Below are 18,139 nucleotides of genomic sequence, written 5' to 3'. Positions count from 1 at the left end.
TGGTGATCTGTTTATGATTGTATATCACACTAGTCATAATATTATTATCTAGGGTTGCTGTTTGTGCTTTGTCATTGATTATCTATTGTTCACAAACAGGTTAAGAATCCTGCTGCACCTATCGATCTGAGCATGAAGCTAGCACATTAAAAACCGGAGAAAAACTTTTCTACTTCCAGCAAAGAGGGGTCAAGTAAAAAAAAAAAGGGGAAATGGCTGCCATGATACCTGAATTTTGCAAGGATGTCTTCAACGAGCTTCCAGACTAGTTTGGTACTGTACAGAATCGACTTATGAGCATCAAACTTGATGGATCAGTTTGATAGATATTGTTTTTACAAGCATGTGGTGGCGACTCTCTCTTCACGAGAGAGTGAATGATTTTACGTTAACAAAGAGGGGCTTGAAGGACATATAAAAAAGTGGTGTCCTCTGTACTTACACTGGAATATATATACTGGTATTAGATTATGAGTAACTCAAATGATTGAAGTGTTTGCCATCAATTAATATGAGAAGCTGCCTTAATCAGCCTGATATACAATTTAAGGGGGGCAAAAATTGGCATATATTTGGGATAATAAGGGTAAATAAACAAGGATGTTTGCATATTATGCCAATTTTTGCGCCCTTAAAAAAGTTACTGTTCAACCCTCACGTAATTTGGCATAATTTGCAACATTGCTTTATTAGCAGATTTGTTAACATAGGTCCCTCTTTTTATCTCTCTCTATCCCTGGAATCTCCTCCTCTCCTTAATACCTGTTCATCCCCTTACGTTGTAATTAAAAGAGAACGGGGAGTATTTTGTACATGACTTTATTTTAAATGGAGTACAAAATAAATGCATCAAAATCCCAACCACTGCAGGTAGAATCTGAACAGGCTTGATTAACACTGAAATAACAACAATCCCAACATCCTAATGACCAATTTTCATGGACTAATATACAGTTTTCTACCAGAAACTATTAGCTTAGGCCAAAATAAAAGATAGCTGCACATTTTTATAAGACCTTAATGTCTAGCCAAACCTAACAGTTAATTCTGCAACTACTTAGCAATGCATTTACTAGTCAGTCAATCCAAAATGCTATGGGCATGCATGCCCATTGATCACTGTACATAAAGACAAGACAACGCTGCTTTGCATTACATATTCACTTGTCCTAAATATTACGGTCTAACCACTAGGTCAGTCAGTTTCAGAACAGCAAAATTAGAGTCAATTGATCAAATATCAGCAACAGATGATGTCACAAGCTAACAAGCTCACTCCTCGGGTTTTAAACAAGCTTTTTATTGTAAAGTTAAGGTAGACCTAGATCCTGCACAACAAGAAAAACAAGAATCTAAATGAAAAAAAGCATAGCAAGAGTAAGTTATTTTATATGACAACTTCACGGATGAGCAAGGGCACATCTAAGTATCTAACCACATCAACTAAAGCAGTCACTAACCACAAACAGAAAGGCAATATGAAAGGCTCAAAATTTGCCTGCTGTTCTCATGGAAGAAGTCATGTGATGCAAATGTGCAAAGCAAGGAATTGTTGTACTGATGACCACAATTAAATCTAGTGTCAATAGTATGACATATTTATGATTATCCTAAATGCATCAACAATACTGCTCATCTTAATTGCAGAAGAAAACACAAAGGAAAAGATTAACCCAGGAAATTCCATCTTCAACAAGCTCATTATATACTTGTAAAAACCAAAGTCATGGCTCATGACCACTGGTTAAGAAGCTTTCAGGATTGGTAATAGTTCAAGTCCAACAATTTGTTAGTTTTACTCCTTTTAGAAGTGGAAAACAGGTTGTTTGATTTAGGACTTCAGGAGCAGGTAGTATACGGGTAAGGACACTAAGGAGACTTTAGGATTGCTGTTCAGGTGAGGATAGTTTAGGTTCATGAAAGACAAGTGTCAGGTTGATTTTGTGTCTTGTATAAAGTGGACTGTGGGAAAAGAAGCAATTTTCACTATGTTTGATTTCAGTCAGGTCAATATAGGACCAGGCCATTTTCAGGTCATCCAATTAGCGGCACGACTTAGTTTTGAGTCATCCAGCTTCGGGTACCAGATCAGTTTTGGCAGGTACAATTTTAAGTACCTTCCTAATTAAAAAAAATACCATTCATGTATCATTTCTTTTTTAAAAAAAAGTTAATATACCATAAAGGTCTAGGATCAAATGTTCTCTAGACACTTATATTATAAATATTTGAAAAGACAGTTACAAAATATATGTTGGATGACTCAAAACTTAATATACTACCTCCGTCCGAGGTTATTTGCAACAAAGGACAATATTTCGGACTCCTAGGCAAAACTTTTAGGGTAGTGTTAATTGAGTTTTGGTAGGTTTAATTAATGAGAGAGAAAGGTAAAAATACAAAATTACCCATATGATGATATATATAAACTAAACATTTAAGTGTTGAAAAATAAGGGTATATTTGGTATTTGTAGTGTGAACACAAATATTTGTAGTGGGTTTTAGGTAGTGGGTAATAGGTGGTGAAGGGGACCACTAACCAAAAAAGTGGGTAATAGTGGGTAATTAATAGTTAAATATTACCCAAAAAGGAAAGAAAAAAATTTGTTGCAAATAATATAGAGCACCCATTTTAGGTAAATGTTGCAGATAATTGCGGACGAAGGGAGTATGTTGTTTGAAAAAAATTATCAAAATTTAAAAATTAAAAAAAATTATCTTATTTTATTAATCTAACTTTTTTAAAAAATTTATTTTATTTTATTTTTACTTTTTTGGACCAATCACAAGCCGCCACGTGTCAGTTTTTAAGTTAAAAAAGCGAAAAAAGCCAAAACTAACGTTTTTTTTAGCGGAAAGGGTACGGTAGGTGTACCGCCAACCTTGGGTGTACCACTGATAAAGAATAATTGAGTAGGTGTACTATTGAGAAAGCCCGAACCTTGGGTGTACCACCCATTGATAAATACCCTAATAATAATAATAATAATAATCTTAAAAATTAAAACATTAAATAAATTTAAAAAATCAAATTAAATTATCAAACCAATAAAATAATGACACGTGTCCCATATAACCTATTAATTAGGTTAATAACCGGTCATAACTTGTTTTAAGCGAAAACCCTCTAAAGGTTATATTATTCAGAGATAATCAAAAGGTTGACTTATCTTTGGCGAACCGCTTAAAAGTTGTATTATTTTTGATAGTTTTTCCTAAATATTTTTCATAAGTTGTAGCACAATCCATACATTATAGAACAGTCGCCTGATTCCAACAAAAAAAGTACAAGTGATTCGAAAGACTAATATAAAGTCCAGCTAAATAGATTGCTCTTATAATGAGGCACTAAATGAAGATAACTGGCATATTTGCAAGGGTCCAGCCCAAACCACCAGTGCACATCACTCATGCTCGAAAGAGGATGCCCAATCCAGCAGCAACTTGATAGCTGAGAGGGAATGCAGTTACTGAAGTTTGTTAGGGGAAGGGTAATCAAGTAATCTATGAAGAGTTTCTTATTTTTGTTAGCTGAGCTGTAGTTTGTTATGCAGTTTGTTATGAGGGAATATTGTAATAAATAGATTGGGGGAAAGAAGAGTGGGGTATTCAGAAAAGTAGTTAGGTGAAAGTTTTGGAGAGAATTCCTTCCTCTCGAAAGAAGGAAGTTGTATTGAGGTTACTCTGATCTTAATACAATCTATCTTGGGGCTATAGTTTACTCTATTTATTGCTGTGAATTCTCTGCTCGATTCTGATTCCTAGCAATATTTAAGTACTGTACTTAATAGAGAAGACTCTCAAAGACAAAGTAAACTTGGTACTTGATAGAAATCAAATTGCACCATGAAATAGATAGTATGTACTTACTGTTGGATCGTTTCATGTTGCGACAAAAACTGCTGCCACAAAGACACCGGAATGCTTTGATAGGATGTTCACCATCATCAAAATCAACACCATAATCCTGTGGACACATTACCAATAGGTGCTTATGAGACAAAAAAGGAATCAATAACTATTACAAAACTTATTGATAGTGAGAGAGCAAAGGTAAACTAAGACCTAAAAATACTAAAATATCCTTAATCTAGGGTAGCTGAAGCATACAGAAAAGAATGAACAGATAAAAAGCCTTCACAGCTTTCTACATCACGAGAACTCGTGATAATCAGGCCTAATGAGAGCATGACTGTCATGCTCATATCACTAGACAGCACACTGATACAGAGCAATGTTTTTCACATATTTAAAATTGGAAATAAACTTAATAATGTCATAAAAAGCACAAGTATGCAGCAACAGTCTGCGGATGGAACATTTCAACCTTTCAGGTCTACAGACTACTATCTACAATCTGAACAAAGATGAATTACATAGGAGAAGATGACTCATACTGCTATAGGTACTCAAGTGCCACTTAATTCACTAGAAATAGAGACAGCATTTAGCTTGTCATAAAGGAGACACTCTTTGAAATGATGAGTATAACTAAACTTACTGAGAATTTCAGAAAGTTATATGAATTTAAAAGTAATCAACAAAAAGCATAACATGGTGACCAGCTAAAATTTATCTAGTCTAAAGCACCAATACTATGAACCACAAGTATACAATCGCCTGATGACTAACTGAGTTTCCCTTAAAGGGATTCCTATATTTATAAAGGGAAACCATCAATATTTACACGTTGTCACTAACTCACCCATAAGGTTAAGGGTATAAGAAGGGTATAAGGCCTGCTTTCTCCTTTACCGACATCCAATAGTGTAAATTAGCTTTAATGGTATTTTGTATCCTACACTGGCATCACTATGAAATTATATAAAAGTAAATTCATCCAATAAAAAGGTCTATCAAAATTTAAACCTTATAATAGCTATTGACACGTCAAAAGAAGACTGTTATTTTCATGCACCTGAAGACGTTAGTTATGAATTTTGCTAGATTGTTCCAAGTGAGCTTTATGCAGTCTCCAAGACCATTTCTATAAATCAATACAGATACAAAATATCAAATTTTTAGCTGTTTTTGAAGATGAATCTTACATTAATTTTTACATCACATCAATAAAGTCTTTGAAAATTTAAAGGTGGAGTAATTTCTCAGATCAAAAGGTATATATGAAGACATCTTATATTAACAAATAGGTACATAGAATTTCAGTCTTATACGCAATAATTTGCAGATTAATGTGGCTCATAGTTTTAAAAAGGTAAGCAACTTATTATACTTCCTTCGTTCCATCAATATTGCAACATAGGGGGGTGAGCACAAAATGTTAGTGCTTAGAGCACAAAAAAAATTAATTTGTTCATTTGATCGCAAGCATTAACTAAAGCAACAAGTATTGAAATATAAGGGTATAGGGTATTTGCATGGATACGTTTTAATAATTGTGAAACTTCATAATGAGGTTAACATTGCAATATAAAAAATAATAATAATAATAATAATAATAATAATAAAAATAAAAATAAAATTAAAAATTAAAAATTAAAAAAAAAACAGAGGATGTCATTCAAAAAAGTTGCATAAATTATGTAAACACGAAAATAAAGTACTTCCTCCGTTCTCTTTTAAATGCAACACTTTGACTTTTACTATCCATATACTCCACTTTGACTAGCTTTTCTAATTTATACCTAAGGAAAAATATAGTCATGTGAGAATTTGTTAGATTCGTCTCAGTTTATAATATTTTTATTTAATTTTTCCATATTTGTAATTAAAGATATCAATGACTTAAACAACACATTGGCAAACGTGAAATGAGAAGTGTTGCATTTAAAAGAGAATAGAGCAAGTACTTAAAACCACAGTAGTCATCATGAAAAATGCCTTAATTTGCAAATGTAACATAATTCATGAGTACATGGACTGCTGAGTTAGCGAGCACTGCAAGAAAAACCACGGGCACACTAAGCTGTCAAATCTTTGGAATGCATAAATTTTTCTATTCAGAGTCAAAACACTACCTCTAGCAGTATTAGTGTATAACAGTATACACCAAATAACCTTGAAAGTTTAAGCTGAAAAATCTCATCTTAAGGGATAAGCAAAAAAATAATTTCTTTTGCGACAACAATTATATAACTCAATACAAATGTTATTGAATCATGTCATGTTCTCTAAGTCAAGGCAGATTTATTGAAACCATTTTATATGATGACTTCTACTATCTTCCTAAAAAAGTATTACTGTCTAAATGAAGCCCAAACTATTGTGTACATACCCATGTCAGTTCTTCGAAAGCATTAACTGCTCTTGTTGTAAACAATGCAACCTGCACAAGAACAAAATATTCCTTAAGTAATTAAATAAACAAGCAGTTTCAGAAACTTTAGTACTATTTGCTCCTTGTCCCAAAACAATCTTCTTGTTGCACAGATTGGACTATGCACTTTTCCATATAACCTTCATGATAAGTCATGTTCTCTATGTCTAGACAGGAATATTGAAACCATTATAAGTATCTCCCTTTACCATTTGCACTGCGTACTCTGCATTTTCTTACTACCTTTTCTCTTTCTATCACATGGATCCTTTTTCTCACAGTTCCAACACTATATATTAATGCCGTTTCTCTCCCTATTTCTAATTACTATTCACATATAACCATTTTTCTTAATCTCCATGCCAATAGCTAAGAGAAGAATTATTTTGGGACAAACAGAATATTTATTAATCCTAGTTTCTATAACAGCAAGAACAAGGACCAGAATCCAAATGACTCTTCAAGTTCCATACATGATAGTAGTGGTGATTAGGGGTCTCCACTTCAACAGGGATTTCAATCAAATTTGCATCCGAACACCTACAGCAACATGAACATAACTCAAGTCATCATTCCAGACACGTGAAAACCAAAGGAGAAACATGGAAATCAGAATATGATAAGTGCAGAAAAGATGACAAGGCTATAATTAAATGAAAAGGAGAGAGAGAGAGAGAGATATGCTGAAAACAGAAGCTCGTGTATGAGCTCCCGTACATCAACTCAAGTCACTAATTAATGCGCTCAGCCACTCACAACATGCTAATGTCATATTCCCCCATCCACTCCATATGACTATATGAGTAGTGACAACTATCTACAGCCAAATGCATGATCAAATCTTCAAATGCTAGATTATGCAAACAAATTTGGTTATACTCAAGCAAATCACCCCCCACCCCCCAAAATAACAGCTCGGAATCATAAAGTTTGCATGTTTTATATCATGATATGATTGGTATTGATCAACCACCTTTCTCACATAATGCCAGCCACTTTATCCAAAATTGTCAGATCAGGAAGCTGATTATGAGTTTATTGAATCAATAAGCACTAGCTTATGCTACAGTTGTCCATTCAACAACACAGACACCACCATTGTTTCCCCAAATATAGCAACTTAGAGCTAGACTTTAGTGGTTGATTTAGAGCATTAGAGTTTCATATCAGAATCATTAACAACAGAACTGACCACCTAAGCCAAGATATGAGCTTTCCACTTGCTGGTAAAGAGAATCAAAGACCAGCAGTGTAATAATTGCTTCTCTAGGCAGTTCGGCAGTAGTGTGTAATAGACTAACATTAGGAAGGGCATTTTGAGAAGTCTAATACTTTTAGGTTAGTAGTTCTTAGCCTTAGTATAAATAGGGGATAGTATATGCAGTAGGCATTATGTGAATTGTGAGGAAATATGTTGAGAGTAGTAACCTCAAGTTACTAGGAGAGTGATAACCTAAAGTTATCAAGAGAGTAATAGCCTCAAGCTATTAACCTATCACCTTTGTATCAAATTCTGCCAATATCAATCAAAATTCCAAGCTTTCATCTTTATTCGTTTGTTTTCTTTAATCAGAAATATAAAGCCAGAAAATCAGTTCATAACATAGTGACATGAATTAGAAATGTGGATGTACAGGGAAGTTCACTAGTTGATATAGTAATTAGTAAGCACCGGACTGATAGAGGTATAGTGGTCGAGTGAGCAGGAAGGAAGGAAAGAAGGTTGAGGACTACTAAGCATTCCAAAATAAATATTTTCGTTTTTATTTCTTCTAGATAGATGAATGGGGTACCCAAATGACATTGTAACCAACGAAAGAAAAAGGCAAATAAATCTCAAACCCATGGGGAGTGATCATTACGAAAAACCCATAGCTGAAATAGATAACAAAAGCTCTCTTTTCATTCCTTTGCATTCCTATTTTAACCAATGAGGGTTTGAGTGATCTAAATCCAAATAACACCACCAGCCAATCTACAAACTTATCTGAGACCTTAAACTGCAAACTACAGTCATTTTTTCATTGCTGAACAATAAGAAACTTCAAATAGCTGCCTAGCCAATCATGCAAAAGAATAGCTCATAATGCTCATTCAACGAGTTCCATTACCACATTTCCTTGTCCTATGTCAACGTTAACAAACATCAATATGGATATCTACTATAGATTGTTAAACATGAAAACTCCGCTAAAGAAAAATGAGAGGATAAAGCACAAACAAATCAGGAATGAAAAGAAAATGCTATACAGGAAATAAAGGTAACGTGCAAGGTGGGGGGACACAATAACTCAACAAATCAAGAGACAGCTCTCAGAAAATTACCTATGATTAATAAACCTTGCCACATTTCCATACAATGTGGCATCCAAACAGAGGATTTCTGATTCTTTTAAAGCTCTTGTACCCCATTCCGTATCAAGTAGCACTGCATATGAATGCTTATCATTGCTTCTTCTCAGATTTCTCTTATGGAGCTCTGTACTAGTTAAGATTTCTCCAACGTATTCACAAACAAAAGTCCCTTTTGGCAAATTTTCCAATGTCCTCAAACCCCAACCTTTCCCTTCTGCAGTCCAGAACACCTAGACAAAAGTTCTCAAAATTGATGAAACAATGAAGAAATACAACACCAAAACATCTTGCAAAATGAGAAACCACACTTCTTATGTTGGTAAAACTTTCTGTTGATAGCTTTCCCAAAATATGGATAAAAATTGAATAGGTGAAATAAATTCCGTATATGTATGAACTATGAAGCTAATATGACATGCAATGCAATATATACATTTTTTTTTCCCTTGTGTTTTCAGAGTGCCACTAACTTTACCGGACTAGTGAATAATAAATGATCACAGAGGCATAAGCTAATTAAGCACACTGCCGCAGGCCAGATGACAAGACAATATCACCGTAAACAATCTATTATACTGCAAACTTCTTAGTTAAAGAGATTGGGCACAATATCAAAAAAGTAGTTCAATTTCACCTGCAAATTATGGCTTATGCCATGTTGTATAACTTTATTTCCACAGTGCTTGTTACAGCCACACTTAGTCCAACATTCTTTAATGAATGTGCGTCTCAGGTGACCTTTGCATGGATCAAGCATATCCTCATTCTTCAATCGTTCAAGGGGGCACTCTTTACAATAAACAAGGTAGTCTTTTTGAGGGTTCTGAACCATTGAAATGCACTTGTCCAAAAACTCTTCCTTCACAAGACCGTCTGAATTGTATGAGTACTTCCCGCCATTACGTCGAGCACAATTGCATGATGAGGACAACGCCAAGCAGTCACCAAGGCAAGAATGGCAACAATCTTGATCGCCAATTTGAGCAAGAGAGAAACTCAGATCAGCATTGTGTGAGATGACATTTTGGGGAATATAATGAAACAATGGTAAAGAGTCACAATTTGATTTTTCTACTGAAACTTTAACTGCTTCTATGCCTCTTGAAATGTCACTTGTGACATCAAGAATTTCTAGAGAACTGGGGATGATCTGCTGCTGCTGAACAACCACCAAGCTATTCACATTAGAGTCTGTAACATTAGAATCCTTTTCAGCACAATGATTATCAGTAGCATTTATATCAGAATGCACATCTACTGGTTTGCAATTGAATGCTGATGTTGGATTTGAAGCATCAGGTGCTGTCATCTCAGTTGTGGCAGCCACATTATCAGATGATTCTGCATTTATGGAACCATTTAATTGAAGGCAGCCAGTTCCATTGCAGTCAATGACCCCAGCATCCTGTTGACTAGACCCTTCTTGATTCATATCATCAGCTTTTGTACCCAGCTTTCCAGCACATTCACAAAAGTCCTCCATAACTTTCATAACAGAAAATTCTGGATCCGTGATTTTGTACTTTGTAAGACAATTATCATTAACTTTCTTTAAGACAACTTGTAAATCCGGAAAATAGAAATCATTCCCTTGGGGACCAGGGTTGCAGCTCAGAGATAACCTCACCTCTCCAAGAGATGAGGCTGCAATGTCTATGTTAGCTGGAGTTCTCTTAGAATCTTCAGCTTCCTGAATATGGTTCTCTTGAGCATTTGGTGAAGCCAATGTCCCCAGACCTTTATCAATAACACCCACAGATTTAGAGGCCCTGGAGTCTTGACCATTTTGGCTGCAAACTGCATTACCAGAATTAGAAGGAACTTCTTGACGCATAAATTCTGCCTGGCTCCCAACTGGGTTACTAGAATTTGAAGGAACCTCCTTGTGCGAGCGGACTGTTCAATAAAAGCATAAATGAATCATACTATATCAGAATTAAACAAAATCTATAATACAGAAAAACCCCCCAAAACACTTATTGCACGGATATACAGAATAAAGACCTAACTTGAGGTGCATTTATTTCGTGTTACTGCACCAGATACAGCCATTCATGTGCATGCAATTCTCACGTCACAGCATATGTATCAGTAACTGTAATATACAGAACACTTCAAGGGCTCTGTCATTCCACCACTTCACACTAGGGGTTATTTTCTTTATTTTTTACTTATTAATTTTTTTTTAGGGGAAAGAGGTTTCCAGTAGGAGGTTCAGTTTGTTTCGGGCTAACCAATAGCCTTGATAATAGTTACAAAAATAGTTATGTGGTTAACTGCCTGGCCATGAGCAGTAATCTGTCCAGATAAAAGTATATCAATTGCCAATGGTTGAATTTGATGATCTGATCATATAGGAATAAATGAGAAACCAAATAAAGAAATAGTATTTGTCTTCAATATTCAAGAGTGTTAGTAGAAGTCCTTAAGTCCATTGTGATAATATAAGATAGGCATTAAAAAACCCACTGAAAAACTCCTCTATAACTTGCCTCCAAATAATTAGTAAGCAGACTAAGCACTATCATATCAGACATTGAAGTCATTAAACAATCATGGACTGACCTCGTAAACACCAAAAAATCTGCCTTCCCTGTGATCTCGTATTAGCACTTCATAGATAAATCATATCCAAGAGCATTTAAGGCTTAGGTCCATATACTAAAGCTTTTATAACCATATTCTATATCTTTTCAAACTTATCTCCTTCATTCTTCTCTTCCAGATTACCTCCACCCATTATATCGCCTAGCTCAGGCACCTGGCATAAATTGAATGACTTTTGCAATAGATCTCCAGAGAGAATTACACTATGACCTCAAAAAAATCTTCAATTCCACTCCCAATTGTCAAGGATGATTATACTTAATCATCATAAGTGAGAAAAGATAAAAGAAGAGGGAGGGGGGAAGGGGGGGAAGGGATGAGTTAAATAATACATTGTACTAAGTAGTGCATTCACATTGTAAAATCTGTTAACAAGATTATGGATAGCTATGCCAAGTACTGAAGACAAGATCTTTTCAAAACAACAAGAGCCATAATGTAACACCCCGTCTAAAACGAAGGCGAGAGGTTAGCGAAAATAACGTCGAGACGGTGATGTCACTCTAAAGGTTAATAAAAACTAAAGGAAATAGATAAAATAACTGAAATAAATATAGTAAACTAAGAGAAATCCCAAATGATCATGGAAAACTTTCAATGAGGCAGAACAACCTCAAATTTGATTAGCCCAAAAAGAGAAGGTGTGAAGATAAAAGAAGAAGGTCTATAAATTAAAACTGCTAAGGAACAAACTAAAAACACTCCTCTCAGCCCACACTCAACAGACGCTACTCTTCACCTACAAATAACATTTAGGTTCCACAATCAGTGGGGAGTAACTAGCAGTTCTCCCAGTACTTGTAGAAACACAAAGCTAACTAAAAAAGCTTAGACACAAGCATAAAACTTAACAACAAGAAAGAACATTAACTCCATCAAGAACAACAAAATGAACTCAAAGTATAAATAAAACATGGAAACATGACTATAATACAAGACAAACATGTATATTAAACAACGTAAAAATATTACCACAAGATAACAGAATAAAAATAACAGCACCCAAAACAGAAACGGTATCTCACATAAACAATAATTAAAACTTATTAAAGTTCCTTCCCAAAATTAGTAATATCTTTAAAATAATAATTTTTAACTCCTTGAAAACAAATTGATAGTAAGGCAAGCATATAAAATATGAACACCGGTGAATCCCACGGCCCGTCTGTGTCTAAGAATGGCAAAACTCCCGGTTTTCCTACTCGAATTCCGCAGCCCGAGTAATTCCGAATGACACCAATTAACCTAGGAAATTACATCTCGAATTCAGCAGCCTAAGATGTTAGCATGTTCCAACTATTGAATTCCACAGCTCAATGATTGTCTTACACTCACAAACCATATAAAATTTGTAAACATACTTCTTAAAAATCATCCAAATACATTTAGGGATCATCAACCCCAATTTAAAGTACTGCAGATCATTACTTCTAAGACCAAAATTCATTAAAAATCATTCAAAAGAGTTTAACTTTAAAATCATTCAATAATATACAAAACTACTTATATATCATAATAAGGTGTCACTCTTATTGTCTGGATTTGGGTACAAAGCTAATTATAACAAAATAACACAATATACTCCGTACACAACCCTTGGCAAAGCGGTGCTAAAAATAGTGTTATTCTACTTTAAATCACAATGACGTCGACAACTTACTTAATAACCAAAAATGGCAGCAGCTATACCACTTCATTAACACTTCATAAACACACCCAAGTCACCCCAAAATGATAAAATAAAACTTTGACATATTAATCCACATATTAGGCAATATATACATACAAGCTAGGCTTAAATTCATGACTTTAACATGCTAAAAACAACATGACAATGCAACAGCCCCTAATTAGAATTACAGCAACATATTGCACAACAAATTCACCCAAAACCAACCTTAAATCCACCATTAACCTTAGCCCATTAACATACAGACTCTAAAAACATCATAGGTCAGGATAGGGACAAGATTAGGCATAAAAATTAGGCAATACATCGCTTAAATTCACTCATTTCACACGGTTCACAACAGACCTGGCAGCAGCACCTCTTCTTAGTTTTAGGCATATAATCACATTAAAACTTGCCCAAAATATGATAATTTAATTTAGGGATAAACCTAACATGATGATATACCATTTTAGGCACAAAAACAAATCAAATCAAGGGAAAATAAAGCTGTAAACCCATGGCACATTGACAGCAACTGCAGCAGCGTTTTTAGACTCTCTAGGCCTAAAAACCATGATAAGATCAACCTATTCACATCTTAAACAACCTAAAAATGATCCCTAGTGATACCTTGACATAATCACTTCAAAATAGGCTAGAAACATTAGCCAAATATCATGATAAGCAGCCCCAAACTCACGCACAACCTCTATAGGAAGCAGCTACATTTCCTTTTGGATTAGCACATGTTATCACCCACAAAATCATTCATAAACACCATGAAAACATCATAGAAACATCACATAATAACTAGGCATAGATAACAAACTAAATTAAGCATGGAAGGAAGCAAAAACCTGTCAAACATCATTCATAATGTACGCATCATGTAAGTTGATTCGAAACCGCAACCGAAACTCAAACTACAATTCCTATAAACGCATCTAATCTCTCCTAAACCCAACCATGATTTCTAAAGTAATGGAAAAATGCTAGTTACCTTGATTGGAGAGCAAGAAAAAGCAGATTAAGAAGAGAGGAAAGATTGTAATTTGAATCCATCCGAGCCGCTCCAAAGTCACGCCTCTTGCTAGCCTTGATTGTGCTTGAATAAGAGGGTAAAATACAGCAGCAAGGACCCATGAAAATCCCTTGATGAATACAAGAAAATTTGAGGGAATTTGAGAGGAGAAAAGTGTTATGAAAGTGCAGCAAACTCACGCCCAAGAAGCGTTATTTTTGTACGTAAAAGGTAGGGAATATCAAGTGATTTGGACAGCATTTAATTGGTGATCGAATGAGATTGATTGAGGGTGTAATTAGGGGGTTACTAAGGTGGAAAACTGAGTAGCAACAAGCCCTTGTACAGCCGTGAGAAAGAGGAGAAGATGTGCTCAAGCAAACCATGTGATTACCACGCAAAGCCCTAGATTAAGGATGCTAATTGGACTAGTTTAGGAGGGTTAACTAAGGACTATCATGGGCTTAAGGAGAGCAAATAAACAAGGTTATACAAGCCTAATTGGACGGTTAATTACTAGCCCAAATTCTATCCCGAAACCAATCCTAATTGGCCCAAATTCAAGGAGAAGAAACGAATTAAGAAGCAAATAAAATACACATAAAATAACAACATTAATAATAATATCGATATTATCAACAACAGTAGTAATAAAAAGAAGAAGAAGAACAATAATAATCAATAATAATAATTTAATCAATACGCAAAATAACATATAAAGTTTATCTTTTAATCGAAATCAGGAAGAAAAGACGAAATAAGTAGTAGTTAATAATGCATATATATGTAATAATTTAATTAATATTAATATTATCAAAAACATCAAAATATTAGTACCAACTAATTAGAAGTTCGAAATTAAACAAAAATCAAAGTATTAGTGAAAAGTGCGCGTAAAACCTTAGTTTAAATTATGGGTTGTTACACATAATGATGCTGAAGGCAATATAAAACTTTAGAAGATAACATTTTGTGGTCAACCTAAAAAGAAAAGATTTTACGATGTAAATTCTAATAGCAACAAAACTTGTGTGAATCCCACTAATGGTGTATGCATTAGGAGTTAAGGACGACTGGACAAGTAATTCCTGTATAGCTTCATGGCATCAGAATTATAAGAGGCTACTGCTTACCCAGTATTCACACTAGCAACTATAACATTCATATTGAAGTCTTTGTGCAATGACCAGGACACAGGACAAGTGGGGGTGGGGGTGGGGGGTGGGGGATGGTACATCATAGCAACATTATGATATGACATAGCAACATAATACATCCACCACAAAAAAATGTACCGTTTGTTAGAACACACAAATTCTTAAAAGGTAGCAAGAGTAGTATAAACACTATAAATTTCTAAATTCCCACCGCAAAATTAACCTAAGCCTTGAATGATAGCAAACTTTCAGTATACTGAGAGGCCGAGAAGCATGAAAAGGAAGTATCTATAGAGTATATATATTTGGAAAATACATGTAAGCATTTACAAAAAAAAAGTTAGCATAATGAAGCAAGAGAATGCTATATACCTGGAGGCAATACAGCAAGCGGTGCAGGTGTCATCATGTCCTCAGTAAATGGCTCATCTTTGGGCTTTAACAAAATTGTATTAGGCTGTTTTTGCCTAGGATTAACAACTGGTTCAGCCCTTGGCTCTTTGATCTGGAGTGCTTGAGATGCCCGTTCAGGTGCAGTTCTTTTATCCCTCTGACTAACTTGAGGTGAAACAGGTTGTTTCCCCTTGTTTCGCGTAAACGCAACAGGTTGAGGAGATCCAGTAGGTTGGGTCCGCTGACCGAGAGAAACTTCTGACTCGCCAGGCTCCAGTTTAGGTGTCTTGAATGCACAAGCAGATGGGGGGCTATGCTGGCCCTGAGAAGGTGCATCTTGGCCTTGGTGTTTTAAGCGCAGCCTTTTCAATGGCCTCTCGGGCTCATCCTGCACCTCATCCTGCACTGGAGCTGCTTCCTCAAAAGCCTCCTCTTGCTAAATCAAATATAGCAAAAGAATACACTTTCAAGAAATTTTCATACAAATAATCCCCAAAAATAATACGTAAATGACAGCATAAGTAGCCTAATACATACATCAACATTTCCGGGTATCTTCTTTTTTTCTTTCTCTGCAGCCTAATACACCAACAAAGTAAAAACACATTAAGCCAGGCAAATTACTTAAATTAAGCTAGAGCAGTTAAAGGAAATAACAGGATAAACACCTCTGAATCCTCATATTCAAAGATAGTATCTGCAAGCACTCTATAATTTTCTTCTTCTATCAGATCCCAATTCTTGTCAAACAATTTTAAAAGCTTCTTCAGGGCAGGTTTTGTTTTTTCTTCGGGTATGCCTATATCTTTCATCGCTTTAAAGGCTGCCTTAACTTTACCAGGCGCCATCTTTAATCACAGGCTCCTCAAACTACTGAATAGCAATAATTAGAAAATGTCAAAAACCAAAGTAATTCTAACCAAATATGAACAAAATTGCAAAATTACATACTTTGCGACTTCTTAGCTTACAAGAAAAAAAAACAGTATGGAAGTATTCATGTTGCATCAACAAAAATCACCATAACAGCTGGATTGTTTAACGATGCAACATTCAAACAAGAATACATTCAATTTTAACTAATTCCTAAACGCAGATGAAACATGTCATCAATCAACCAATTTCATCTGCTCTAACATTTATAATAGCTTTCAAAATCCCAGGAAAAACCCTCAAGAAGCAAGCAACAATCATGCAACCAACGCACTTCAAATTTTCAAGCTACAAGACAGTCATTCACTCCTTCTATCCCAAAAAAGCATAAAAAAAATGATTCCTTTCTTGAATGTCCATTGTCAATCAAACATTATATCCAATTAACTTGGATTAGACTTTGATCTTTTCTATTTCTTGAAACATATTAACAAAATCTATAATTCAAACTACAATTATGAATAAATTCTCAAATATATGCATAACAAATTTCAATTCCGTTTAATGGCACAATATCATACCCTTCATAAATTATAAGTCAAAGTGATAAGTAATTTGGGTAAGAAAGAACAATTAGGGTATAATTTAACCCCAAATGATGAACAAAAAAAAATCACCACACCAAAATGTACTACATCTGTAAACATAAACCCACATCCCAGAAATTGCTGAAATTGAAAGGGTATATTTCTAAACTCAAGAAACTGGAAAAAAGATACCTTTTTTTTCCCTCATAAAATTTCAATTTGGGAATTTCAGAACTCAGAGAAAACCTGCAAAAATTATCAAAATAATTAAACAGAAAAGTCAAACAATTACCGTAAATTAGAACAGAAAATGGCGATACTTTCTCAAAAAATAAAAAAAATAAAAAAAAAATCAGCATGCAAGCAATTGAAACCATAAAACCCCAAAAATTAAACACAAATGTCGGAGAATCGGCCAACAAAACAAATTGTGGCACAAAAAATAGAAGAAACTGGGTAAAACTTACGAGCATTTGGGGAGCGGTTGAAAAGATTTTGGATGAAGACTGGAAGTAGTACAGTGAGAGTGTCAGTGGAGAGAGAGAAAGGGTTTTTGGGTTTTGGGAAGAGAGAGAGTGAAGAAAGAGAGGGAAACTGAAAGAGTTAATGGGAAGTTGGGTCTATTGCCAAAAATGCCAATGTTTTTTCTCTTCGTTTCAAATTTGATTATTTTTGCAGTGAGGTGGGTTGAATCAAAGGCTCAAAGCTGATTTTAGATGGAAATAATAAGATTACAAGTGTTTTACTACTAGACATAGCTTTCGCCCGTGTAGTAAAAATAATTATGAGTGTAATGTGTAACCGAAAATATATTTATAGAAATAAATTGTTGGGAATTTAATTCAAAATGAAATTAGGAAAATGGAAGGTGGAGTGACTAAAATTAAAGAGAGAAAAGAAAAAGGTTGCAATAATTCTTGCGTGCAACCGGCTTACAGTAAGTTTAATGTAAATCCTGATTGGCACGTGCCAATTGCAGTATAAATTGCGCTCAATTCTTCTTCTTCTTCTGCAAAACATCATCTTCTTCTTCGACGAAATATTCTCTCAAATTCTCTGCAAATTCTCTGCAAAACATCGATGGATTCTCTAATTCACAAATTATTACAATCTCAAAAACAAATTCAAGCTCCAATTTCAAACGATCTGCAAACTTCAGAAGAAATTGAAGTTGAGTCTGCAATTGATGTTGATT

At 34.7% G+C, this 18,139-nt stretch overlaps 1 protein-coding gene across 2 annotated transcripts; it reads right to left on the bottom strand.

The window, feature by feature from the left end:
• Nucleotides 1-1,299: 1,299 nt before the first annotated feature.
• LOC110689722 (probable inactive histone-lysine N-methyltransferase SUVR2) lies at nt 1,300-17,625 on the bottom strand. Of its 2 annotated transcripts, none has more exons than XM_021866504.1 (11): nt 17,412-17,625; nt 17,137-17,190; nt 16,153-16,357; nt 16,022-16,063; nt 15,464-15,920; nt 9,269-10,530; nt 8,605-8,864; nt 6,753-6,819; nt 6,238-6,288; nt 3,873-3,969; nt 1,300-1,328 (listed from the first exon to the last, which is right to left on the bottom strand). In XM_021866504.1, exons 3-11 carry the CDS (start codon nt 16,330-16,332, stop codon nt 1,300-1,302), a joined length of 2,445 nt encoding a protein of 814 aa, XP_021722196.1. In that variant the 5' UTR covers nt 16,333-16,357; nt 17,137-17,190; nt 17,412-17,625. The 2 variants fall into 2 exon arrangements, with proteins under 2 accessions (XP_021722196.1, XP_021722197.1); XM_021866505.1 differs by having other exon boundaries at nt 16,153-16,354.
• Between the last annotated feature and the right edge of the window lie 514 nt (nt 17,626-18,139).

This window comes from Chenopodium quinoa, unplaced genomic scaffold (genome assembly GCF_001683475.1).
Source record: "Chenopodium quinoa cultivar QQ74 unplaced genomic scaffold, ASM168347v1, whole genome shotgun sequence".
In the NCBI taxonomy this organism is placed as follows: Eukaryota; Viridiplantae; Streptophyta; class Magnoliopsida; order Caryophyllales; family Amaranthaceae; genus Chenopodium; species Chenopodium quinoa.
Note: the sequence above shows the minus strand (reverse complement) of the source record. Positions and strands in the feature narration are given on the sequence as shown.

What these genes read in the sequence shown, in the direction of transcription:
- LOC110689722 (XM_021866504.1), bottom strand. Translation starts at nt 16,332, where the DNA reads ATGGCGCCTGGTAAAGTTAAGGCAGCCTTTAAAGCGATGAAAGATATA. An exon ending in TTGAATATGAGGATTCAGAG is followed by an intron (nt 16,064 to 16,152) that starts GTGTTTATCCTG and finishes TTGGTGTATTAG; the next exon opens with GCTGCAGAGAAAGAAAAAAA. An exon ending in CTAATCACCACTACTATCAT is followed by an intron (nt 6,289 to 6,752) that starts GTATGGAACTTG and finishes GTTCTTGTGCAG; the next exon opens with GTTGCATTGTTTACAACAAG.